This window comes from Nicotiana tomentosiformis, chromosome 9, assembly GCF_000390325.3.
Source record: "Nicotiana tomentosiformis chromosome 9, ASM39032v3, whole genome shotgun sequence".
Classification (NCBI taxonomy): domain Eukaryota; kingdom Viridiplantae; phylum Streptophyta; class Magnoliopsida; order Solanales; family Solanaceae; genus Nicotiana; species Nicotiana tomentosiformis.
In genome coordinates, this window is record NC_090820.1 from 56982367 (window position 1) to 57008732 (window position 26366).

Consider the following 26366-nt stretch of genomic DNA (forward strand, 5'->3'; position numbering starts at 1 on the left):
TCAGCAACGTTACTGCATCCAACAAGAGGATTGCTGATGTACAGGACTTCTCAGATTCCATAAATAGTTGATCTCTCAACTTATTCCTGCACAGACATAGCTCATATGAGTAAAATTAAGACACGACAGCACTTATTTAGCATTCCAATTGGACTTTGTCCCCCAAAAAATGGTACCTTACAGGTGTTAGATAAAATAACTTCTTTCAGAAAATAACACTATGAATGAGTAATCATAGTTCTATAACTGGTATAGCAGGACTATCAAAAATAAATGCCTGCCACAGAAGGCAACTTCATCAAAGCTTATCAAATTTCAAGGTTTAGCAAAGGAAGACTCCCACCCCTCTACACCTCCACAATAAAAAATTCAAAGCCAGCAACTAGAGAGTATGTTATCAGAGTGGTCATGCTTATGGAAAGATGAAAGACATCATGAAATAGTACACAAGATAGGAAACAATTACTGTATCAGAGTTTTCCTCCTAGAATAGCTACTAACTATTTTAGGGAAGAAAAGAAAGTGGGAAGAGAATACATATTAAAATGAATCAACCATAGAAGCTTTATAGCACCGTTGCCAGCATTATAATGATATTGTTAACCAGCTCACTAATGTTAAATATAAATAGTGACATGCAACAATTCTTGCAACCCAGTGGATTTTCACATGGTTGCTTTATAAGGTTCAAATCAGTTTGCTTCAAGGGGACAATAATCTTTAGGATAGTGAAGGTGAAGGTCCAAATGGTCTTTCAACAGAACACACACAGCACAAAAAAAACATGAAATTCCCAAATAAAGAAGACTAATAAATAGCAATATAAAGATCTGGAATTCAGGTCCAATACGATCCAAAAGAGGTACACTGAAAGTACTTAATAAAACAAAAATAACATGAAAGAATCGATTAAGACCTTCTTCTTAAACATTGTATATTTGCTTTAAAATAGCTTGGTTTTAAGTCTTAAGATAAGGTCAAATAACTCTCCTTCTCTGTGTTCAACAGAGACAAAAGTAACAAGTAACCATATGAAGTTCAGAAGATTCATATGGGGAAGTAAAGCAAGAAGATATGAAGTAAGGTCTTGAGTTAACCTGTTTCCATAAACAGCCCGAATACAAGCATGAACAAATTTCTTTAGTCTGTATCTCACCAAGCCAAGATCGGAGGCACAGTCCATACCAGCAAAGAGGCTAACAACGTCCCCTGTAAAATTCTGCACACTATTAATGCTAGTGACAAGTTTCTAATATGCAAAACTCAAGATGTTAATAACAGAGAAACAAAGGAATAACGTGTAACGAGGATCACAGAGATTTTCTAATTAGAGAACAAAGAATTAGATTTTGTAAGTGTGAAACTAAGCTAAGATGCTCTCAGACACGATAATCGAGGTATAACACTTTCAAATCCTACAGTTTACAGGGAAATTCTGGCGATTTCAACAGCAGAGGGCATAGTTTCTCCTCAATCAATTTTCGGTGATTGATCAGAAACTCATTTTTTGTGTTAACATAGGTGATGACAGGATTTATATTTTTGAACCCTACACCAGCAGGCCCTCGCAACAGAGCATTCTATGGCCGAGACTCTTCCCTCTCTTCTTCTTCCTAAGATTCCACCACACCCATCAAGAGCCAAGCTTCCCGCGTCCAAACCCCAGTAAAGTTTTCCGGCAACCGCGCCCTCACGCGCCGCCAACTCGCCTGTTTTTCCGGCGAGATCTCAGCCACGCGCCGGCGCGTGTGGCTTTTTCCGGCGACCTTTCAAAATTTTTTCTTCAGACAGCCTCTTCTCGAGGCTTTTCCGAGCCTTCCCGTGCCAGTTTCACCAAATTCCGACGACTTTTTCTTTTTCCGGCCTTTAAACCCCAGATTCTGACGATTGTTTCCTTTGTTCAGTACGAGAAAACCTTCCTCCCTTCCTATATATTGTTTTCACCCACTGTGAATACTGTTATTCCAACTATTGAGGCTTTTTCCGGCCAGATTTTTCGGGACAGCCGCATTTAGAATATGATGGATTGTACAGAGAGAAGCTCTTTTTTCTCTCTAGAATCTAGAAAACTGGAAAACATGTCTTTTATCAAAACTGTCTCTTGGCCAGCCCTAGAACTTGGGGGAAGATGCCATCGAAAGCTCGACGTAACCGCACTTCTCGCTGTTCGAGGAGCACACTCTCAGGCGCAAAAGTTTCTTGGAATCTAGTCTCATTGGGTCTTTCTCCAAATGGGTTGGTTCTCCAGAGGCTGTTAGGAACTGGGCAGCAGAGGCATGGAACGTCAAGGACGGGCTGAAAATATCGCAATTGGGGGACACTCAATATCTCTTTCGTTTTGTTGACAAGTCTCAAGCTTCAGAAATTCTTGTCAGAGGAAACAGGTGGTTCGATGGGAACTTAAATCTAGACAGATGGGTGAAGCATGATGGGTGTCTTGACCCTCGCTTCACTGGCGAAACATTGGTGGTCAACATGGTGGGTCTCCCGGTGAATCTTTGGTGTCTTGACCTATTCAAGAAGATAGGGAAAATCTGTGGGGGTTTTATTGATGTCACTTGCAGTTTACACGATCTCTCGCGAGTGAGGATTGTGGTGAGGAAAAGGGGGCAGAATCCCTGTCTCCACTGTGGTGGAAGATGACTACTTGAGTTATAGGGTTTGGTTGAGCCCTGAATTTCACCCTATCTTTATGCCTGTGATAGCGACGGAAGAAAAGGAAAGGTCAAATAGAAGTGAGGGGAGGGGAAATCAGTCTCTGAGGGGAGGGGAGGGCACACCAGATCACTGGATTAAGCCGGAATCAGACGTTAGATCGAGAAGAGACGGGAGGTTTGAAATTGGGGGAGGAAGACAAAATTTTAACAGGAGGAGAAGACGTGAATGGGTTAGTGATGAGGGCTGGAAAGGCAGAATGGGACGATCCTCTTCTACTTATCATAGGGTCGGGCAAGTTTTCAGCAAGTATAGGCCTGGGCCTCTTCACATGGGCCCAACAACTTTCCCCAATTCCATTAGAATTGATCCTAAGGGGCCCAGATTATTTCAAGCTGCGCATGATAAGGCTCCTAAGCATATGGGAACGGTCGTTCCTCCTTCCTCTGGCCATGGTGCTTCACACAGTGGCACTCCTTCACCAAGCTCTAGTGACCTGTGCCCCTCTACGATGGCCGATGCTGCAGGGGCAGAACCGGCTAAGGATGGTGCTGTTAATCCACGCCCCCCCCCTCTGATGGACCCGGTTCCATCAACCCCTCACCTGCTCCTGGGCTTAGTTGTGTTGAGGTCACACTTAAAGTTTCTTTTTCTTCTTGGGAGATTGTTGAGCATGCCCCAATTGATGTTAGTGTCGGACCAGTACTTTCAGTTAATATGCCGCCAAGGGTTCCATGCTCTCTTCCGCCATGCTACCTTACTGATGGTTCTGGACATTCCTATAACAGCGGGGTGTTAATTTCAGAGGTTGCCGCCCCTCAAGGAAATGGTGAGACCCTTTCAGAGGTTAAAACTCCTAGTGCTAGCAATGCTATGGTCTTGTATTCCTTTGGTAGTAGCAAGGAAAGGGTACATATAGAAGACGTCTGCCCAATTTCGTCAAGGATCGGAGGAGGGGATGTCTTTCTGGATGGAGGATAAACTATTAAACTTTGGGAAGTTTCTGGGTGTTTCTGTTGAAGGGAAGGAAGATAGGGTGTTAGAACTGTTGAGGGAGATTGAGCAACAATCTCTTTACGATGGTGCAGGGAGGGAGTTGGGTAAATGTGTTAAGCAAAATAACTTAGGGGATGTAGTGGTGTATCAGAGAAGGGGGCGAGTGTGTGACAGAGAGAAAGGGACCTCGGCTAGGGGGGTGGGGAAATAGGGGCTATGGAAATGGGGGCTTTTGTCGCTTATGGAAGTTAAGATACTTTCATGGAATGTGAGGGGATGAATGACCCAAACAAAAGGGCCATCATCAAAGTAGGAGTTAGGGAGTGGGGTGCCAACCTAGTTTGTTTTCAGGAGACCAAAATGGAAGTTTTGTCGGATGCGATCGTGAGAAGTGTCTGGGGAGGTAGTTGGGTAAAATATGACTGGGTCCCAGCAGCGGGAAGTGCCGGGGGCATTCTACTTATGTGGGATGATAGAAGCTTGGAGGTAAAGGAGATTAGGAAGGGAGTTTTTTCTTTGGCAGCTCTCGTCAAAGATAGAGTGAGTGGGGTGGAGCGGGGATTTGGGGGAGTGTACGGGCCGGTAAGGGAAGGGTTCAAGGTGTCTTTCTGGGAGGAACTGGCCAATATTATGGGGGAATGGGACATTCCATGGGTTCTAGGGGGAGACTTTAACACTATTAGATTCCCGGAGGAGAGATCAGGGTGTAGTGTGATTTCGAGGACCATGGAGGAGTTTTCTGACTTCATCAATGATCACTTTCTCATTGACCTTCCTCTGTCAGGGGAAAGGTTTACTTGGGCCAGGGCGGAGGATTCCAACTCAAGGTCTAGACTTGATAGATTCCTGACATCTCCCTCATGGGATAAGCTGGTGCCGAATGTGCTGCAGATTTCTTTACCTAGCTTGACTTCAGATCATTTGCCTATTTTTCTAGATGGATGCAGAGGGAGGGGGTGCGTGCTCCCTTCCGATTCGAAAACATGTGGTTGAAAGTGCCAGGATTCGGTGACAAGGTGAAAGAATGGTAGACAAGCTACGGGGTATCAGGGACACCTTCATACCGTCTTTCGAAGAAACACAAATTGCTCAAGGGAGATATTATTAGGTGGAATAAGGAAGTTTTTGGGAGGGTAGAGGTTAAAATGAGGGAGCTTATGCATGAATTGGGGGATTTAGAAAAGAGGGGAAGGGGCGAGGGAGTTAGATGAATCTGTGAAAGAGAGATTGGGGGAGGTTAAGAGGGAAATAGTCGAGTTAGCAATAGCTCAGGAGACTAGTTGGCGGCAAAAATCGAGGGCGCTCTGGTTAAAGGAGGGGGATTCGAATACCAAGTTTTTCCATAGGGTGGCGGTCGCAAATCGAAGGAGAAACTTCATAGAGTCCTTAGTTGTGGATGGGGTGAGGATTGAGGGAGAGGAGGAGGTTAAAGGGGCGATAGCGAAATTTTATGAGAACTTATATAAAGAGGAAGTAAGTTGGAGGCTGACTTTGGGGGGAATAGAGTTCAACCATATAGGGGAGGGAGACATCGAGTGGCTAGAAAGGGTTTTCGAGGAGGAGGAGGAGCACGAGGCTGTGTCGAGTTGTGCTGGAGATAAGGCCCCCGGGCCTGATGGTTTCTCCTTGGCTTTCTTTCAGCTCTTTTGGGACACCATCAAGGAGGAGTTGATGGAAGCCATTGAATATTTCCATGTGAATGATGTTTTCGAGAGAAGTATCAATGCTTCCTTTATTATTATTGTGCCTAAGAAAGAAGGTGCATCTTGTATCAGAGATACAGGCATATTAGTCTCGTGGGGAGCACTTACAAGATTATTTCTAAAGTGCTTTCCAACAGACTTAAGAAGATTCTTGACATGACTGTTTTGTCCTCCCAGAATGCGTTTGTGGAAGGTAGGCAGATCCTGGATGCTCCTTTGGTGGCAAATGAACTTGTAGACTCCAGAAGGAAAAATAGAGAACCCGACTTACTATGCAAGTTGGACCTTGAGAAGGCTTTCGACCATGTCAATTGGGAGTTCCTGGACTTCATTATGATGCGGATGGGGTTTGGGGAAAGATGAAGGGGATGGATCAAGTTCTGCATCTCCTCAGTCAGATTCTCTGTCCTGGTTAATGGTAGCCCGTGTGGTTTCTTTGGCAGCTCCAGGGGTCTCAGGCAAGGTGACCCCCTATCCCCCATGTTATTCATTCTAGTGATGGATGCTCTGAGTAAAATGATGGATCGTGCGGTGGGCGGAGGCTTCTTGAGAGGATTCTCAGCTCTGATTGGGGTGCTCAGTGCCCGAAGAGTCTCACATTTGCTTTTTGCGGATGACACACTGGTTTTCTGTGATGCCGATATGGATCAGTTGACCTACCTGAAGCAGGTCCTGCAGTGGTTTCAGTTAGTATCAAGACTCAAAATCAACATCGGCAAGTGTGAGATTTTCCCGGTAGGTGAGGTTACTAATATTGATGCCTTATCTTATGTTCTCAGATGCAAGGTGGGCTCCCTTCCCACTACTTACCTGGGCCTCCCTTTGGGCGCTTCATATAAGGATACTACGGTTTGGAATCCAGTGATCGAGCGGGTTGAAAAAAGATTAGCAGGGTGGCAGAAACGGTATTTGTCAAAAGGAGGTAAGGAAGTGCTTATCAAAAGCACTTTATCAAGTATGCCCACCTATTACTTATCCCTGTTGCAAGCACCGGTGAGCATCACAGAAAAACTAGAACGACTTCAAAGGAACTTTCTTTAGGATGCGGCGGATGGAACTAGAAAGTTTCATCTAGTGAATTGGCAGACAGTCACTTCCCCAAAGAAGTGGGGTGGACTTGGAGTGAAAGATCTTAGGGTATTTAACAGAGCTTTAATGGGAAAGTGGTTGTGGAGATTCGGGGTAGAAGAGCATGCTCTATGGAGGGAGGTCATAGTAGAAAAGTACGATTCCACAAGAGGGGGTTGGAGGACCAAGGCAATCACAACACCTTTCGGGTGTGGCGTGTGGAGGAGCATCATGAAGAATTGGGAAGCATTCAGTGGCAACATCACTTACAGGGTGGGAGATGTAAGGAGAATCAGCTTTTGGAATCATAGGTGGTGTGGAGAGGATACTCTGAGGGTCTCCTTCCCCCACGTCTTCAGAGTTTCAAACCAGAAGGAACTGATAGTCCAACAGATTCGTAAGTAGCATGAAGGGGGTAGTATGGGACCTCTCATTCAGAAGGAACATGCAAGATTGGGAGATTGCGGAGCTCTAAGATTTGTTGGCACTGCTATATGGACAAAACAGGCCCCAGCCATCCTGCGACTCTTGGAGATGGGGCTTGCGTGGCGATGGTTTGTTCACCGTAAAGTCCTTTTACCTGAGTATGTTGGTGAGAGAGGAGACCACTTTTCCATACTCCTCGATCTGGATTCCTAGGGCGCCCACGAAGGTGTGCTTTTTTGCATGGCTAGCGGCGAGGGGAGTGATCTTGACTGCTGAAAATCTCCGAAAGAGAGGAATTACACTTGTTAGTTGGTGCTACATGTGTAAAAGCTCAGGAGAAGAAGTTGATCACCTTTTGTTGCATTGCCCTGTGTCCTCTGCTATGTGGAGGGCAATCCTGAATCTTTTTGGTGTTCAATAGGTGATACCAAGCACTGTAAAGGAAATGTTTTATAGCTGGGCCGGTTTCCGTAGAAGAAGAAAGCAAAAGGCGTGGAAGTTCGCCCCGTTAGCTTTCATGTGAGTAGTATGGGGGGAGAGAAATAGGAGAGTTTTTGAGAAGACTGAATCTCCTTTTTCACATCTTAAAAATAGTCTTTTATCTTTGATCGCTTTTTGGTGCACTCATTTAGCCCCTACTTGTATAGAAGATTGAGCGTCTTTTGTAGAGAATCATGTTCTGATGTAAACTCTCTACGTTTTTGGTATACTTCGTGTATACGGGAGTTCTCTCCCTTTTGATTAATACAATTTACCTTATCAAAAAAAAATGACAGGATTTATTATCACGCTGGTTTTTAATCTTACGAGGAGAAAGAGGTCCTTTTTTCATAAAATGTCATAAAAATGTTATACCATAATCTTATGACATTACGAATGGTATTTTAATTTAATGTCATAAAAATGTCATAGGATAATACCATAGGTTGAAAAAAAAAAAGCTATTCCCTTGGTTAACTGGAATTCTTTTATCACCAAAAGAATCAATGTAGGTCTGGGCATCAGAAACCTCAAAGCTCATAACCAAAGCTTACTTATGAAGTGGCTATGGAGGTATAATCTGGAGGTTAATGCCTTGTGGAGAAGGGCAGTCATGACAACTATGGACAAGAGGGTCATTGGTGCGCAAACATTGGCAACAGTCCTTATGGGGTTGAGGTTTGGAAGTCTATCTGACTGCACTGGAATTTTATGGCTGCTCATTCCACCATCAAGGTAGGTAATGGAAGGAAAATTTTTGGAGTGAGGATTGGTTAGGACATGGTCCTCTTAGAGAATTATTCCCTGATCTGTTCAACATAGCAACATCAAAAGAAGCAAAGTTAGATACAACATGGGGACAGCAAGGATGGAATGTTATTTTCAGGAGGTTTTTGAGTGACTGGGAGCTTGAGAAAGCTTGGAGTTCTACAAGACCATGGAAGTTTTTCAAGGTTTCAGTGATTCTGAAGATACACTGAACTGGAACCTAAACGGGATGAGACCTACACTGTTAAATCTGCTTATCTTGTTGCGTCTAATTCAAACCAGCATATAGAACATTGGCCCCGGAGGCAAATCTGGAAAGTTAAGAAATCTCTCAAGGTGGTCTGTTTTTCATGGTTAATGGCAAGAGAAGCATGTCTAACACAAGATAAATTGAGAAGGAGTAGCTTCCATTTATGCTCTAAATGCTCACTTTGTGGTACAGCTACAGAAACCAATAGCCATTTGTTTCTTTACTGTCCTATCACTGACCAACTATGGCAACTTTTTTTCAATATTGTAGGCCTAAAATGGAGTATGCCAGAAAACACTTGTGATCTGTTGACGTGTTGGAATTACAATGGGGGTATAGTGAGACAGAAGAAATGGTGGAGATTGGTTCATACTTGCATATGGTGCACAGTCTGGAAGGAGATTACAGAATATTAAGATGAATTATTTCCTTTTGTTTCATTCCTGGTGTAAAGAAAGCTTTTGTAGAGGAGGCAGATCTTTAGTAGATTTGACAGGTGCTTTGTAACCTTAGGTTAACATAGCTGGGGTCTGCTCTTTTTGTAAATATAACTTGGCACTGCTTTTGTGCTGTCTTTTAGCCTTATTTAATATATATACAAGTTACCATTCTCAACAAAAAAAAAATAGTCTTTGTAACGCAGTTAAACTTGAACAAGCAGATGCTATGCACAAAACATGCACTTAAGAAACAAGCTCAATTGTGTAATTCAAAAGAATCAAATATTTAATATAAATAATGAATTTTGACACAGTACCACACTACCATAAAAGCTGGCAAAAGAAAAATTTTGCTGAGTCATTAAACATGCAGTTGACTTTTACTAGACGACAATGATATCAATTATTTCGCATGATTGAAAGATTCTCAGGAATACGAAAGCAAGAGATACCTAATAATACAATTCAACAACATTACAGAGGACATTCATTACCTTAAGTATCAGGAACTACTAAAATCATGGCACCAACACAAGGAGACATGATTCAACATTACATCAAAGCCCAAAACATTTTTAAGCAAGCATTCATTTGCAGTGATGCAGCTTGAATTCTAGAATTTGAAAATAGTCATATGAGTTTAGTAGGTCTTTTAACCCATATGATGTGAAGTGATAATATTTGTCTTTACGAGTTTTGGCCTAAAGGTCTCTCTCTCACCCTCTCTCTCTCTCAGCCACTCTCTCTCTCTCTCTCTCTCTCTCTTCGTTTCGCTAACGGTAACTCTACAGCCGGCGACCACCACCCACCCACAGGTAGGTTTTCCCTCTATCCCTTCTCCTTCCTCTCATCCATCACTCTCCTCTTCTCTCCCCTCCTCTTCTTTTTCTTTCTTTTTCTTCCAATCGCTACACGTGCTGCCCCCACTGCCCGCAACCGTACCAGCGTCGTCTACAGTCACACCACCCAGTTTCTTTTTCCTCTCCGCCTCTCTCTCTCTCCCTCTTTCACCCTCTTTTGGTGTGTGGGGGGGTCTGTGCTGTCACACCGACGCACATGGGATAGGGCCGATCGATTTCCGGCGCGATCCAGTAACTCCGGTCAGCTTCCCGACAAGGTCCATTATTTCCGGCGACTGGAACTCCTTCGCATACAAACCAGGTTCTACCGTTCCTTTTGCTTTGCTGTATTGTGTCCCCTAATGCGGTTTTGTGTTCCTTCATATCCCTTGGATTCCATTTGTTTTGCTCCTTGTTGTGTTCTCAATATTTGGTATATCTTTTATTATTTGCTTGCCTGTCCTTTAATATTGATTCTTGTGCTCTTTAAAATCACATTGTGCTTGCCAGTATAGTCTTGTTCCTAGTCGCACTTGCCTTGCTTTAACTCTACTATTGTTGCTTGTTTTATTGACATTTTTGGTATACCCTACTTAGTTTATATTCATTGTAGTGGCTCTAGTGAGTGATGGTAGACTAAGGTCATGTCCTCGGTTGGGATTGGGGGGAGGGTAAGGAGTAGCAAGTGGGTTAAGGGAGCTTCTAGGTTGAGAGTTGGGTCTTGGAACATCGGGACATTGACGGGAAAGTATATAGAGTTGGTAAAGATTCTCAAGAAAAGAAAGATTAATATAGCTTGTGTCCAAGAAACCAAATGGGTAGGGACTAAGGCACGGGATGTAGATGGGTTTAAGTTGTGGTACTCAGGAGGTTCGAGGAAAAGGATTGGAGTAGGCATTCTAGTTGATAGAGAACTTAGGGAGCAGGTGGTAGAGGTTAGGAGGGTAAACGACAGGATGATGATGATTAAGTTAGTCATTGGAGGGCTTACTTTGAGCATAATTAGTGCTTACGCACCTCAAGCGGGCTTAGGAGAGGAGGTCAAGAAGCGTTTTTGGGAGGATTTGGATGAGGTTGTGAGAGGTATACTGCAAACTAAGAAGCTATTCATATGAGGGAACTTCAATGGTCACATAGGCACTACTACAGGGGGTTTATGATGCGGCCCATAGAGGTTTTGGCTTTGGGGATAGAAACGAAGGTGGAGTTTGCCTTTTGGATTTCGCGGTGACTTTTGAGTGGGTGATAGCTAATTCAAGTTTCTCGAAGAGGGAGGAGCACTTGGTAACCTTCCATAGTTCGGTGGCTAGGACTCAGATTGATTACTTACTGCTTAGGAAGGCTGATAGAGTTCTCTTTAAGGATTGCAAAGTTATCCCGAGTGAGAATCTAACTACCCAACATAAGCTCTTGGTGATGGATTTGAAAATTAAGAGGAAGAGGCATAAGAAGGCCTTGTGCGTCAGGCCCGAGGATCAAATTGGGTGGCTTGACCACTACAAGAGATAGGAGTTGGGGGAGAAGTTGATGGCGATGGGGCTAGAAGGAGTAGTGGGGATGCAAACAGTATGTGGGAGAGGATGGCTAGTTGCATTAGAGAAGCCACTAGAGATGCGCTAGGGGCCTCGAGGGGTAACGTTGGTGATCATCGGGGGATTAGTGGTGGAACGTAGAGGTCCAAAGAAAAGTGGAAGCCAAGAAGGTTGCTTACATGAGGTTAGAGGAAAGCAACGACGGGAGGATAAGCGGACACATAGAGAGGGGTATAAGGTGGCGAAGTTAGCAGGCACGGCGGCAAAAAACGGCAGCGTCAACGCTTCTATGAAGAACTTGGGGTCAAAGGCGGGGAGAAAAATCAGACAATGTTTCTTTTGCTTCGGTTATTTTATTATTTGATTATCGTCGTTGCTTCTCTTTACATGCTTTTCTTGAGCCGAGGGTCTATTGAAAACAGACTTTGTACCTTCACAGGGTAGGGGTAAAGTCTGCGTACCCTCATAAAGCCACACATGAATCATCTCTAATTGGTGGACAAAACCATAATCAAACAGGAAACAAAGAGCTTCAGAATCAAGATTGTGAGAAAGCACGGGAGAAAATATTACTGATCTTTTAATTTAATTATAATACAATGTGTGTCCTATTCATACAATACATATCATACTACTATTCTATGTGGGGCTAGGACTAATTATATTATTTACATAATTATCTAACACTCCCCCTCAAGCCGGTGCATACAAATCATATGTACCGAGCTTGTAACATATGTAACTAATACGAGGACCAGTAAGGGACTTGGTGAAAATATCTGCAAGTTGATCGTTCGACTTCACAAACTTTGTAGCAATATCTCCTGAGTATCTTCTCTCTGACGAAGTGACAGTCAATCTCAATGCGTTTAGTTCTCTCATGGAATACCGGATTTGATGCAATATGAAGGGCAGCTTGATTATCACACACAAGTTCCATCTTGCTGATCTCACCAAATTTCAACTAATTAAGCATATGTTTGATCCAAACTAGCTCACACGTTGCTACAGCCATTGCTCGATATTCTGCTTCTGCACTTGACCGAGCAACCAAATTCTATTTCTTGCTCTTCCAAGACACCAAATTACCTCCTACTAAAATACAATATCCAGAAGTAGAACGTCTATCAGAAGGTGATCCTGCCCAGTCAGCATCTGAGTACCCAACAATTTGCTCATGACCTCGATCTTCTAACAATAATCCTTTGCCCGAAGCTGATTTTATATATCGAAGAAAGAGAATCCAGGAACTGACTTACCACACTCACAGGAAAGGAAATGTCAGGTCTAGTCACTGTGAGATAATTTAATTTACCAACCAACCGCCTATATCTTGCAGGATCGCTAAGCGGCTCCCCCGTCCCGGTAGAAGTTTAGAATTCGGATCCATATGAGTGAGTGTCAGCAGGCCTACAGCCTGTCATTCCTGTCTTCTCAAGAATGTCTAAGGCATACTTACGTTGTGAAATTACAATACCTGAGCAAGACTGAGCAACCTCAATACCTAGAACATACTTTAATATGCCCAGATCCTTAGTCTGAAAGTGCTGAAAGAGATGCTGCTTCAACTTAGCAATACCATCCTGGTCATTGCCGGTAATAACAATATCATCAACATAAACCACCAGATAAATACTGAGATTTGAAGCAGAATGCCGATAAAACACAGAGTGATCAGCTTCACTACGAGTCATGCCAAACTCCTGAATAATTGTGCTGAACTTACGAAACCATGCTCGAGGAGACTGCTTTAGACCATAGAGGGACCGACGCAACCGACATACAAGGCCACTAGACTCCCCTGAGCAACAAAACCAGGTGGTTGCTAAAACACAGAGTGATCAGCTTCACTACGAGTCATGCCAAACTCCTGAATAATTGTGCTGAACTTACCAAACCAGGCTCGAGGAGACTGCTTTAGACCATAGAGGGACCGACGCAACCGACATACAAGGCCACTAGACTCCCCCTGAGCAACAAAACCAGGTGATTGCTCCATATAAACCTCATCCTCAAGGTCACCGTGGAGAAAAGCATTCTTAATGTCCAACTGATAGAAAGGCCAATGGCGAACAGCAGCCATGGATAGAAAAAGGCGGACTGATGCTATTTTAGCCACGGGAGAGAAAGTATCACTGTAATCGAACCCAAAAATCTGAGTATACCCTTTGGCAACAAGACAAGCCTTAAGTCGATCAACCTGGCCATCTGGACCTACTTTGACTGCATACACACAACGACAACCAACGGTCGATTTACCCGAAGGAAGAGGAACAAGCTCCCAAGTACCATTCGTATGTAAAGCAGACATCTCGTCAATCATAGCTTGTCACCAACTTGGATGAGACAGTGCTTCACCTATAGACTTAGAGATGGAAACAGAGGACAAAGATGATACAAATGCACAATGGGGTGATGACATACGATGGTAACCTAAACCGACATAATGGGGATTAGGATTAAGTGTGGACCGTATACCTTTCCGTAGTGCAATCGGTTGACTAGACAAGTCCGCAGTATTGATGTTGGGCACGGACGACGATGAAAAGTCAGGAGTGGTGGAGCTGTAGAAGGTTGAACTGGACTAGATGGTAGAACTGGAGCTATAGGTGGTGGAGCTGTAGGTGGTGAAGCTGGAGTTATAGAGGAAGATGAATGGGAGACAGTGACTGAATCTCCAAAAAGATGGAAATGGTAGCACCTCAAAAATATCTAAGTGATTACCTGGACCTGTGAAGTATGATTGGGTTTCAAATAAGGTAACATCAGCAGACATAAGGTATCGCTGGAGGTCAGGAGAATAGCATCGATATCCCTTTTGCGTTCTCGAGTAACCCAAAAATACGCACTTAAGAGCACGAGGAGCTAACTTATCTTTTCCTGGAATAAGGTTATGAACAAAACACGTGCTCCCAAAGACACAGGGTGGAAGAGAGAACAAAGGTAAGTAGGGAAACAAAATAGAGAATGGAACTTGATTCTGGATGGCTGAAGATGACATACGATTAATAAGATAACAAAATGTAAGAACTGCATGCCCCCAAAAACGCAATCGAATATGAGATTGTATGAGTAGGGTACGAGTTGTTTCAATAAAATATCTATTCTTTCTTTCAGCTACCCCATTTTGTTGGGATGTGTACGGAAAAGATATTTGATGAATAATCCCATGAGAGTTCATAAACTGCTGAAATGGGGAAGACAAATACTCTAGGGAATTATCACTACGAAATGTGCGGATAGAAACCCCAAACTGATTTTGAATTTCAGTGTGGAAGGTCTGGAAAATAGAAAATGACTCAGATCGACTTTTCATCAAAAATATCCAAGTGCACCTGGAATAATCATCAATAAAACTGACAAAGTAGCGGAATCCCAAGGTAAAACTAACCCGACTAGGACCCCAAACATTTGAATGGACTAAAGTAAAGGGTGACTCTGCTCGATTATCAAGACGCCGAGGGAAATGGGAGTGGGTATGCTTACCGAGCTGACATGACTCACACTCTAGAGTGGATAAGTGAGATAAGCCAGGTACCATTTTCTGAAGTTTTGACAAATTGGGATGTCCCAACCGTTTATGTAATAAATCTGGTGAATCAATAACAGGACAAGTTGTTGAAGGAAGACAAGATGTGAGTCCATGTGATTTTGCAAGGATAAGGTAATAAAGTTCATCTGATTCACGTTCGGTACCAATGATCCGCCCTGTATTGCGTTCCTGTATAAAAACAAGGTCGTCAAGAAATAAAACAGAGCATTTAAGTGATTTGGTTAAGCGACTAATGGTTATGAGATTAAAAGGACTATCGGGAACATAAAGAACTGAATCTAAAGGTAAGGAAGGAAGTGGACTTGCTTGACCTATTCCAATTGCCATGGTTTGAGACCCGTTGGCCATTGTGACTGTTGGGAGAGATTGAGAACATGAAATAGTAGTGAAAAGAGATTTGTTACCAGAAATATGATCAGATGCACCTGAATCAATGACCCAAAACTCAGAGGTGGAAGATTGGGAGACATAAGTTACGCTACTATCTGTTTGAACAACGGAAGTTATCCCTGAAGATGTCTGTTTACATGCTTTATAATGAAGGAACTCAATATAATCCGGTAAAGAAACCATGTGGATTGCATTGGATCCAACGGACTGTGAGTCAAAGGCTTCTGATACGAATGCCATTATAATGTTTACGCCGGAAAAAGCATAAATTTTCTGGGAATTACTGTTCACGCCGGAAAAATATAAAAGTGGTCGGAATTTGATTTGAATTAGATGGGTAGGCTCTGAATTGTGAGGAGCGCAGACTGTCCTGAATAAGTTTCTCGAAAACATGGCTAGAAAGTGGCTCACGCGCTGGCGCGTGGGTCAGAACCCTCGCCGGAAAAGTTTTTGTTGCCGGCGCGTGGCAGCTTTTCTGCCGAAGAAATTTTCAGGGGTTGGTCGTCGGAGGGTGATCTACCTCGTGGTGGTGTTGGTTTTTGCACAATACCGACAGAAAGTGACTTTCACGTAGACAGGCCTTAGGTCACCCGAAAAATTGCACGATGACTAAGTTCTTTCTTCCCGGTTAACGCTGGAATGACGCACAACGATCTTTTCTCACTAATGCTCTGATACCATGTGAGAAAGCACGGGAGAAAATATTATTGATCGTTTAATTTAATTATAATACAATGTGCCCTATTTATACAATACATATCATACTCCTATTCTATGTGGGAGTAGGACTAATTCATATTATTTACATAATTATCTAACAAAGATAAATGAAGTCACTCAATATGCAGCCACATAAATTACGGTCTACATGAAATTACACAATAAGAGGAACAAACCGTTATCTCGAACAATCTCCAGTAGCGATCGGCATGTCTCCACGAGGATAGAAACATCAGTATTGTATGTTGGATTGAAAAAGAAAAGTAGCTGACACAGAAAATCTGAATCTGGACCGAAACATTGCCTGAGAAACATGAGCAAAAAAAATAAAAGGCTAATCCCCAAAAGATTCTGGAAAGAAACTCATACAACTTCATGGGATAAGCGTTAAGAAATTATCAAAGTACCCAATTACATGACCCAACAGGGGGAAGGACATTGCATCTAAAGCAAAATACTCAAGATAACATAAAAGCCATATAAGCAAACCTGTCAACACGGTGGCAGCGATCCCCATAAGTTTTTAAGAAACTCTCGCGAACTTTAGAACACTCAGCTTCCACCTCCTTTCTACCTCTGAAGCATTTCTGTATTTAGTACTTCGACAAGTCAAAACAAAAGAAAGCAACAAGTCCTAGATGATTCTATCAAGAGAGATTACCAACACATATCCAAACGATCTTGAGTCAAATAAAGCAAAAATAGAAGAGACAGGCACATAAAGATAGAGAAAGTACAGGACCAAGCGTGAACTTGCAAATAACATGTCAAGATGGTCCTTGAAGAAGTACTCTGTCATTTCTCTCGCTATTATTGGCAAGAACAACTAAGGGCCTAAAACTTAAAGGTTGAAACTTGAGCATGTGAGCTTACTAGGGAGAAGTGACAAAACAAGCATTTGAGGCATATGACAATTTGTCTGGTGAAAGAAAAAGCACTTCTGTAGATCTAATCTTTCCTACAAAGGATTTGTGTACATCTGAGGAATAGCCTCCTGTTTTTAATGTCTTTTTGGTGCAATACTGAAATTCCTATTTGTAGAGAACACTAGGTATATTTTGTATAGAATCATATCTTTACGTAGGTTCTCTACTTTTTGGTATGTGTCTCCGGGGTGAAAGCCAACTTTTTTGGTATGTGTCTTGTATATGGGAGCTTTCTCATTATCAATAAAAATATACTTGATAAAAAAGGAGGAAATTCCATCATTTGTGATTCCATACAATGATTTCAAATACCGAATGACACGTTTTCTGACACGCATTTAAGATACAACTAATTATGCAGTGGTCTAGATCTTAGGGCTCCAGTTTTACTGCTTCTAAAGCATACAAACACATAACCAAACCTGATTACATGTTGTATTCTTCTACCAAACCGATTACTGTGGAAAGTGGAAACAGCCTCTAGCATAAATGTAGGGTAAGGCTGCGTACAATAGACCCTTGTGGTCTGGCCCTTCCCCGAACCCCGCGCATAGCGGGAGCTTAGTGCACCGGGCTGCCCTTTATACTCCCTCCCTTCAGTTTAGCTAGTTTGTAAGGGTCTTCTAACTCAAGTCAACAAATAATTTCTTGGTTAACTACTAGATTTTGGAGCTAATATACAAGTTAAAACTCTTCTTTACTATCCAATATCTACGTAGTGACTAGTTCTTTTTTTTTAAGAGTATGAAAGGACTAGTCTATGGGTATCGAATTATCATATCGTTAATGACAATCTGAGTAATGAGCCCAATGAAGAAGGTAATATCAGAATTGCTCTTCCAGGATGTTCCGTACGGGCCAAAGAAAGCATTAGCTTTCAAAAACTTTGTGGTCTGGTACGAAGGTTTTGAGTTGAAAGCATAGACCTAAGGACATAGAATTGCGAGCAGGTAGGCTGACTGGGAGGTGACCATGAAGTAGAAAAGCAACAAGAACTTGCGAAAAAGGAGGCTGAACTGAGAAGAGTAGTCTTCAAGGTGAATTATAAAATGAGAAGTAAAAAGAGGGGAAGGATCCAAGGAAGGAGGGGTATGCAGTTAAAATAAAAACCTCCCAACACGCCAATGAGAATCAAGACCTAGTATGGTAGTGAAGGGTGTGATGAAGAAACCAGAGCAAACTTGAAATGTTTAAGGGGAGCAAAATGTTAGAACTGTTGAATACAATAGTTTCTTAACTATGGTGGGCAAATAATATAAAACAAAAGGATATTAGAAACTCTGGAGATGCTTCACTGATACTCTGACACATACATCTCAGCATGCCAACAAGAGTTATTTTAAGGTGTCTTGGCTTCTGGAATTCTGGACAAATACAATGGAACTCTAGCAGTAGTTGTTTGAGGTGTATTGGAAATGACCTCTTACGGGATTTGACTTAAATGGGTATGCTGATGTAATAGCAAATGGAAAATGAGACACTCCAGGTGACTTCTAGACTGTATTAATGAAGATTGGAATTATAGACTTTACTTTGTCATGAGCAAAATAACTTTGAGAAATAGATGTGAGCCCAAATTGGATAGAATCATTATCTCTACAGAATGGGAAGAGAAGCATCACGAGTCTATGCGGAGAACTCAATCGAGGCCAATATCAGATCACTATCCCTTAATTCTTGATAGCGGAGGAATGCCAGGGCTCATCACTGTTACAGTTTGAGAACATGAGGTTTTAACGCCAAGACTTTCAGAGAATAGGGAAATCATGATGGAAGAACCAGTATGTTAGATAGTTATGTGTAAATAGTCCTAGTCCCATATGTAGCAGAAGTAGAATATGTCCTAGTCCCATATGTAGTAGGAATAGAATATATCCTAGTCCCATATGTAGTAGGAATAGAATATGTATTATATATAGGGCTCATTGTATCATTGTTAAAATAAACTTTTCTCCCATGCATTCTCAAAATGGTATCAGAACTTCAGTGAGAATATCGTTGTGCGTCATTCCAGCGACATCCGGGAAGAAAAATCTCATTGTTGTGCAATTTTCCAGCAACTTCGTCTTATTCCCAGGGTTCATCACTGCTATAGTGGTACTGTGCATATACCAGTACCACCATCAGATCCGAAACCCTTGTGCGACCAAACCCTAGAAATTCCAGTCTCATCGGAACAGAAAAGTCAGTCGCGTCTTTCCGGTTGACAACTTAAGATTGATTTGCGTTATCTCCTCATCGGTAACTGTTGTGCGAAAACCAACACTACCATCTTGTTCGGAAAAGTCAGGCGACAAAACCCCAGTCAATCGTTCCGGCAGAAAGTCCTTCACGCGCCGCCGGAACCCCTACAATAACTTTTCCGGCACGTGTGAGCTATTCCGGCCACTTTTTGACAAAACTTCTTCAGGACAACTTACTCGTCCAATGATTTCGAGCCTACCCATATAAGTTACATCAAATTCTGACAACTTTTAAAATAAATTTCCTGACATGAACAGTGCACTTTTTCTGGTGTGGACAGTACTTTCCGGCGTGAAAAGTAATTTTCAGAAAAGTTTTTGTTTTCTGGTGGTGTTTTAGAACCTATTATGTAGTGTGGAATTCGGCCTAGTCTCACTATTTTCAAATTTTTCTTGCGAATTTTTGGCCAACTTCTGTTTATCAGCAACCACCTGGTTCTGTTGCTCAAGGGGAGTTTAGTGGCCTTGTATGTTGAATGATCAACTTGCAGATATTTTCACCAAGTCCCTCGATGGTCCTCGTATTAGTTACATATGTAACAAGCTCGGTACATATGAATGGTGGAAGCAATATGGCCATTCCACTCCAGAATTACAAAAGTTTGCCATCAAGGAGTTTTCTGACTTCATCAATGATCACTTTCTCATTGATCCTCCTCTGTCAAGGGAAAGGTTTACTTGGGCGAGGGCGGAGAATTCAAACTCAAGGTTCAGACTCGATAGATTTCTGATATCGTCCTCTTGGGATGAGCTGGTGCCGAATGTGTTGCAGATCCCTTTACCTAGGCTGACTTCGGATCACTTGCCTATCTTGCTAGATGGATGCAGAGGGAGGGGGGTTCGTGCTCCCTTCCGGTTCGAGAACATGTGATTGAAAGTGCCAGGATTTTGCGACAAAGTGAAAGAATGGTGGACCAACTACGGGGTATCAGGGTCACCCTCATTCCGTCTGTCGAAGAAACTCAAATTGCTCAAAGGAGATATTATTAGGTGGAACAAGGAGGTCTTCGGGAGGGTAGAGGTCAAAATGAGGGAGCTTATGCATGAATTGGGGGAATTAGAGAGAGGGGAAGGGGCGAGGGAGCTAGATGAAACTGAAAAAGTGAGATTGGGGGAGGTTAAAAGTGAAATAGTCGAGCTAGCAATAGCTCAGGAGACTAGTTGGCGACAAAAATCAAGGGCGCTCTGGTTAAAGGAGGGGGATTCGAATACTAAGTTTTTCCACAGGGTTGCGATTGCAAATCGAAGGAGAAACTTCATAGAGTCCTTAGTTGTAGATGGGGTAAGGATTGAGGGAGAGGAAGAGGTAAAAGGGGCGATAGTGGGGTTTTATGAGAACTTATACAAAGAGGAAGTTACCTGGAGGCCTACTTTGGGGGGAATAGAGTTCAACCACATAGGGGAGGGAGACAATGAGTGGCTAGAAAGAGCTTTCGAGGAGGAGGAGGTGCACGATGCTGTATCGAGTTGTGCTGGTGATAAGGCCCCTGGGCCTGATGGTTTCTCCTTGGCTTTCTTCCAGCTCTGTTGGGACACTGTTAAGGGGGAGTTGATGGAAACCATTGAATACTTCCACGTGAATGGTGCTTTCGAGAGAAGCATCAATGCTTCTTTTATTACCATTGTGCCTAAGAAAGAAGGCGCATCTTGTATCAGAGACTATAGGCCCATCAGTCTAGTGGGGAGCATTTACAAGATTATTTCTAAAGTGCTTTCCAACAGACTAAAGAAGGTTCTTGACGTTTCCGTTTCGTCCTCCCAGAATGCGTTTGTGGAAGGTAGGCAGATCCTGGATGCTGCTCTTGTGGCAAACGAACTTGTAGACTCCAGAAGGAAAAATAGAGAATCCGGATTACTGTGCAAGTTGGACCTTGAGAAGGCTTTCGATCATGTCAATTGGGAGTTCCTGGACTTCATTATGAAACGGATGGAGTTTGGGGAAAGATGGAGGGGATGGATCAAGTTTTGCATTTCAACAGTCAGATTCTCTGTCCTGGTTAATGGTAGCCCGTGTGGTTTCTTTGGCAGCTCCAGGGGGCTCAGGCAAGATGACCCCCTATCCCCCATGCTATTCATTTTAGTGATGGATGCTCTGAGTAAAATGATGGATCGTGCGGCGAGTGGAGGCTACTTGAGAGGTTTCTCAGCTCCGATCGGGGTGCTCAGTGCCCGAAGGGTCTCTCATTTGCTTTTTGCGGATGACACCCTAGTTTTCTGTGATGCCGATATGGATCAGTTGACCTGCCTGAAGCAAGTACTGCAGTGGTTTCAGATAATATCAGGACTCAAAATCAACCTCGGCAAGTGTGAGATTTTCCCGGTGGGTGAGGTTGCTAACATTGATGCTTTGTCGCATGTTCTCGGATGCAAGATGGGCTCTCTCCCCACTACTTACCTGGGTCTACCGTTGGGTGCTTTGAAAAAGGATACTACTGTTTGGAACCCAGACATTGAAAGGGTTGAAAAACGATTAGCAGGCTGGCAGAAACGGTATTTGTCAAAAGGCGGTAAGGAAGTGCTTATTAAAAGCACTTTGTCAAGTATCCCTACCTATTACTTATCCCTGTTGCAAGCACCTGTGAGCATCACAGAAAAACTAGAGCGACTTCAAAGGAATTTTCTCTGGGACGCGGCAGATGGAACTAGAAAGTTTCATCTAGTGAATTGGCAGACAGTCACTTCCCCAAAGAAGTGGGGTGGACTTGGAGTAAAAGATCTCAGGGTATTCAACAGAGCTTTGCTGGGGAAGTGGCTGTGGAGATTCGGGGTAGAAGAGCATGCTCTATGGAGGGAGGTCATAGCAGAAAAGTATGATTCCACGGGAGGGGTTGGAGGACCAAGGCAATCACAACACCGTTCGGGTGTGGCATGTGGAGGAACATCATGAAGAACTGGGAAGCTTTCTATGGCAGCATCACTTACAAGGTGGGAGATGGAAGGAGAATCAGCTTTCGGAATCACAAGTGGTGTGGAGAGGCTACTCTGAGGGTCTCTTTCCCACACGTCTACAGAGCTTCAAACCAGAAAGAATTGATGGTCCAACAAATACGCAAGGAGCATGAAGGGAGGATAGTATGGGACCTCTCTTTTAGAAGGAACATGCAAGATTGGGAGATTGCGGAGCTCCAAAACTTATTGGCACTGCTATACGGGCAAGATATGCCCCATCCATCTTATGACTCTTGGAGATGGGGGTTTCGTGATGACGGCTTGTTCACCGTAAAGTCCTTCTACCAGAGTATGTTGGTGAGACAGGAGGCTACTTTCCCATACTCATCGATCTGGATTCCTAAGGCGCCCACGAAGTGTGTTTCTTCGCGTGGCTAGCAGCGAGGGGAGTGATCTTGACATCTGAAAATCTGCGAAAGAGAGGAATTACACATGTTAGTTGGTGCTACATGTGTAAAAGCTCAGGGGAAGAAGTTGATCATCTTATGCTGCATTGCCCTGTGTCCTGGGGTCTATGGAGGGCAATCCTGAATCTTTTTGGTGTTCAATGGGTGATGCCAAACACTGTAAAGGAAATGCTATATAGCTGGGCCGGTTTCCGTAGAAGAAGCAAGCAAAAAGCGTGGAAGTTCGCCCCGTTAGCTCTCATGTGGTTAGTTTGGGGAGAGAGAAATAGGAGAGTTTTTGAGGGGATTGAGTCTTCGTTTTCACATCTTAAGAATAGTCTTTTATCTCTGATCGCTTTCTGGTGCACACATGTAGCTCCTACTAGTGTAGAAGATTGGGCGTCATTTGTAGGGAATCATGTTCTAATGTAAATTCTCTACTTTTTGTATACTTCTTGTATGCGGGAGTTTTTTCTCCCTTTTGATTAATACAATTTACCTTATCAAAAAAAAGTCTAACGTGTAGCTCATCCGAGTGTGAAAGGAATTGGAGCGTGTTTGAACTTGTAAGAACTAAGAAGAAAGATTTAGTATATTGAGATAATTAAATTATATCTCAATTGTCCTAATCTTACTAATTACTTATTGTTTGCATATTCATACCAAAAAGAGGAACAAATTAACCTTGAAGCGTCTCAATGATCTAGTCTTCATTAAGTACAATAGAACATTGAGGCGTCGTTACAACGCTCGCAATGTAATTGATCCAATTAGTTTGGACAACATCAATGATGCTAATGAATGGCTAACGGGAGTCGCGGAAGATCATGCAGATGAAGAAGTATTTGAGGAAACTTTTGATTTCACTTGGGGTGATGTTGCGGAGGCGCGTGGAATTGGGGAGAGGATTTATGGTTTGAGGGGGAGTACCTCAACTTCAAGCTCACAGAGGAAGGGAAAAGAAGCAGCTTATTTGTCCCTAGTTGATGAAGAAGAAGAAGTTGAAGAAGATGACGAGCAATATAATAATGATAGTGGAATACAAGAATTTGACAATCTTGTAGAAGAATAGGATGCTCATTTTGTGCTTTAATTGATCCTACTCTTTAATTTTTACATTGAAGTATTGAACATTTGCTTACAGTTACATATGTTGTCTATGCAGTACTTATTTTATTTTATTTTTTTTAAATTCCGCTTTACTTCAAAAAAGCGAGCGGTCTGCTTCTCGCTTCTCGCTTTAAGCGAAAACGGACTTGTCGCTTTTCCTAGCTTCACGCTCTTCACAACACTGGCGACAGGCTATGATTGACGAGATGTCTACTTTACATACCAGTGATACTTGGGAGTTTGTTCCTCTTTCTTCAGGAAAATCTATTGTTGGTTCTCGTTGGGTGTATGCAGTCAAAGTTGGTCCAGATGGCAAGGTTGATCGACTTAAGGCTCGTCTTGTTGACAAAGCGTATACTCAGATATTTTGACTCGATTACAGTGATACTTTCTCTCCCGTGGCTAAAATAGCATCAGTCCGCATTTTTCTATCCATGGCTATTGTTCGCCATTAGCCTCTCTATCAGTTGGACATTAAGAATATTTTTCTTCACGGTGATCTTGAGGATGAAGTTTATATGGAGCAACCACCTAATTTTGTTGCTCAGGCGAAGTCTAGTGGCCTTGTATGTCAGTCGCACCGGTCACTCTATGGTCTGAAGCAGTCTCCGCGAGCCTGGTTTGGTAAGTTGAGCACAGTTATTCAGGAGTTTGGCATGACTCGTAGTGAAGCTGATCACTCTGTGTTTTATCGGTATTCTGCTTCAAATCTCTGTATTTATCTGGTGGTTTATGTTGACGATATTGTTATTACCGGCAATGATCAGGATGGTATTACTAAGTTGAAGTAACATATCTTCCAGCACTTTCAGACAAAGGATTTGGGTAGATTAAAGTATTTTCTGGGTATTGAGGTCGCTCAGTCCAGCTCAGGTATTGTGATCTCACCACAGAAGTATGCCTTAAACATTCTTGAGGAGGCAGGAATGACAGGTCTACGACCTATTGACAATCTTATGGATCTGAATTCTAAACTTCTGCCAGGACAAAGGGAGCCGCTTAGTGATCCTGCAAGATATAGGCGGTTGGTTGGTAAATTAAATTGCCTCACAATGACTAGACCTGACATTTCCTTTCCTGTGAGTGTTGAGTCGGTTTATGGATTGTCATTGGGATGCAGTTGTTCGCATTCTTCGGTATATAAAATCAGCTCCATGCAAAGGATTATTGTTTGAAGATCGATGCCATGAGCAGATCGTTGGATACTCAGATGCTGATTGGGCAGGATCACCAATATAGAATACTTAGAGTGTAAGTTCAGTGGTGTGACTCGGGAGTGAAAGAGGAGATAAGGCTAGATTTACAAGTCATCCCTAGGAGAGAAAGTTTTAAGTACCTTGGGTCTATTATACCGGGGATGGAGAGATTGACGAAGATGTCACACATCCTATTGAGGCGGGATGGATGAAATTGAGACTTGCTTCTGGTATTTTGTGTGACAAGAAGGTGCCACCAAAGCTTAAAGGTAAGTTCTATAGAGTGGTGGTCAGACCGATGAGTGTTGGCCAGTCAAGAGCTCTCATGTCCAGAAGATGAAAATAGCAGAGATGAGAATATTGAGATGGATGTGAGGGCACACCAGGTTAGATAGGATTAGGAATGAAGTTATTCGGGACAAGGTAAGTGTGGCCCCCATTGAGGACAAGATGCGGGAAGCGAGGCTTAGATGGTTTGGACATATGAGGAGAAGAAGCACAGACGCCCCGGTAAGGAGATGTGAGAGGTTGACATTGGAGGGCCTAAGGAAAGGTAGAGGTAGGCCGAAGAAGAAATTGGGGAGAGGTGATTAGGCAAGACATGACGCAACTACCCTCCCCAGACACCACTATGTGAGATTATATTGGGTATGTTGTTATTGTTGTTGTTGTTGTTGTTGCTGCTCCGTACCACACTCTAACTAGAATTAAATAATGTAAGTCTACTATAACTACACCTAATCCCATTGCTTATACGAATTTTTTGCTTCTATTGTGCATTAAATGAGAAATATTACTTGAAAAACACTGACATGGTGTTGCCACCAATTCTACTCATACATGCTTTTACTCACAATAATAAAGCAGAATTGTAATACATCGTCTCGGCAAGCACCAGTAATACATCATTCGATTCAAAGAAAGACATCTTACCATACACAACTCCAACCTAAAGTAAAAGTAAACTTCTAAGTTATTGGTTTATCAATATATCAATCAATCAACTGTCCCGAACTAGTTGAGTTGAGTATCAATATATCACTCAACCAACAGTGCCTCAATCCTAAATTAGTTGCCAAACTTTAACTATTGGGTAAAACGTCAAATTTTGACCGCCCCCCGAGATACACCCACATTAAAACTTTTCTCAAACCCAACAAAGGAAAAAAAAAAAAAGGAGAAACAATAGCAGAAAAGAAACCTGAATTTTGATGGCAGCACAGTTCTGCTGACGCAACCAGAGGCGACGATTCCGCTCTAAACGAGTCTGTTCCAGAAGCTTCTGCCGGTCACGTTCCTTGGAGCTTCGCCCACCCAAATCGACCCGCTTCCTCGTCGAAGGATCACCAGAGAAAAACATAATTTCTTTTTCTTCAAATTCACAACAAAAAAAAATCGGCCCTAAAATTCCCTGTGGCCGATGATTGATGAATCCAGAATTTGTTCAACTGATTGGAAATAGTAGCAGCAAGAAAAGAAAGCGGACTCGGGAACCTATGGTTCTTTTCTTTAAACTTGGGAATGAGAATTATGGCAATACAGAAAGAATCGTAATTAATAGCAAACAAAGTACTTTTGAGATAGAAGCCGTTTGTCTTTGGGTTTTTTTTTTTTGAGCAATTAATGGTTGGACAAGTTTTTAAAAGGTCTTTTTAACTATTTATTTTTTAAAGTATTTTTTAAAAAAAAATATTTTGAAAAGAAGTTATTTTTTTCTGTTTCTCAAAAACTGTTTA

At 42.5% G+C, this 26366-nt stretch overlaps 1 protein-coding gene across 1 annotated transcript in view; it reads right to left on the reverse strand.

Annotated features, from left to right (window-relative positions):
- The window catches only part of LOC104110475 (E3 ubiquitin-protein ligase UPL6), a 43989-nt gene extending 17836 nt beyond the window's left edge, over window positions 1–26153 (reverse strand). Inside the window, exons 1-5 of the mRNA XM_070184936.1 lie at window positions 25832–26153; window positions 16310–16407; window positions 15997–16124; window positions 1098–1209; window positions 6–86 (exon numbers count right to left, since the gene is read on the reverse strand). Coding sequence (XP_070041037.1) covers window positions 6–86; window positions 1098–1209; window positions 15997–16124; window positions 16310–16407; window positions 25832–25990 — 578 coding nt within the window. The 5' untranslated portion in view covers window positions 25991–26153. The remainder of the gene's footprint in view (window positions 1–5; window positions 87–1097; window positions 1210–15996; window positions 16125–16309; window positions 16408–25831) is intronic.
- Between the last annotated feature and the right edge of the window lie 213 nt (window positions 26154–26366).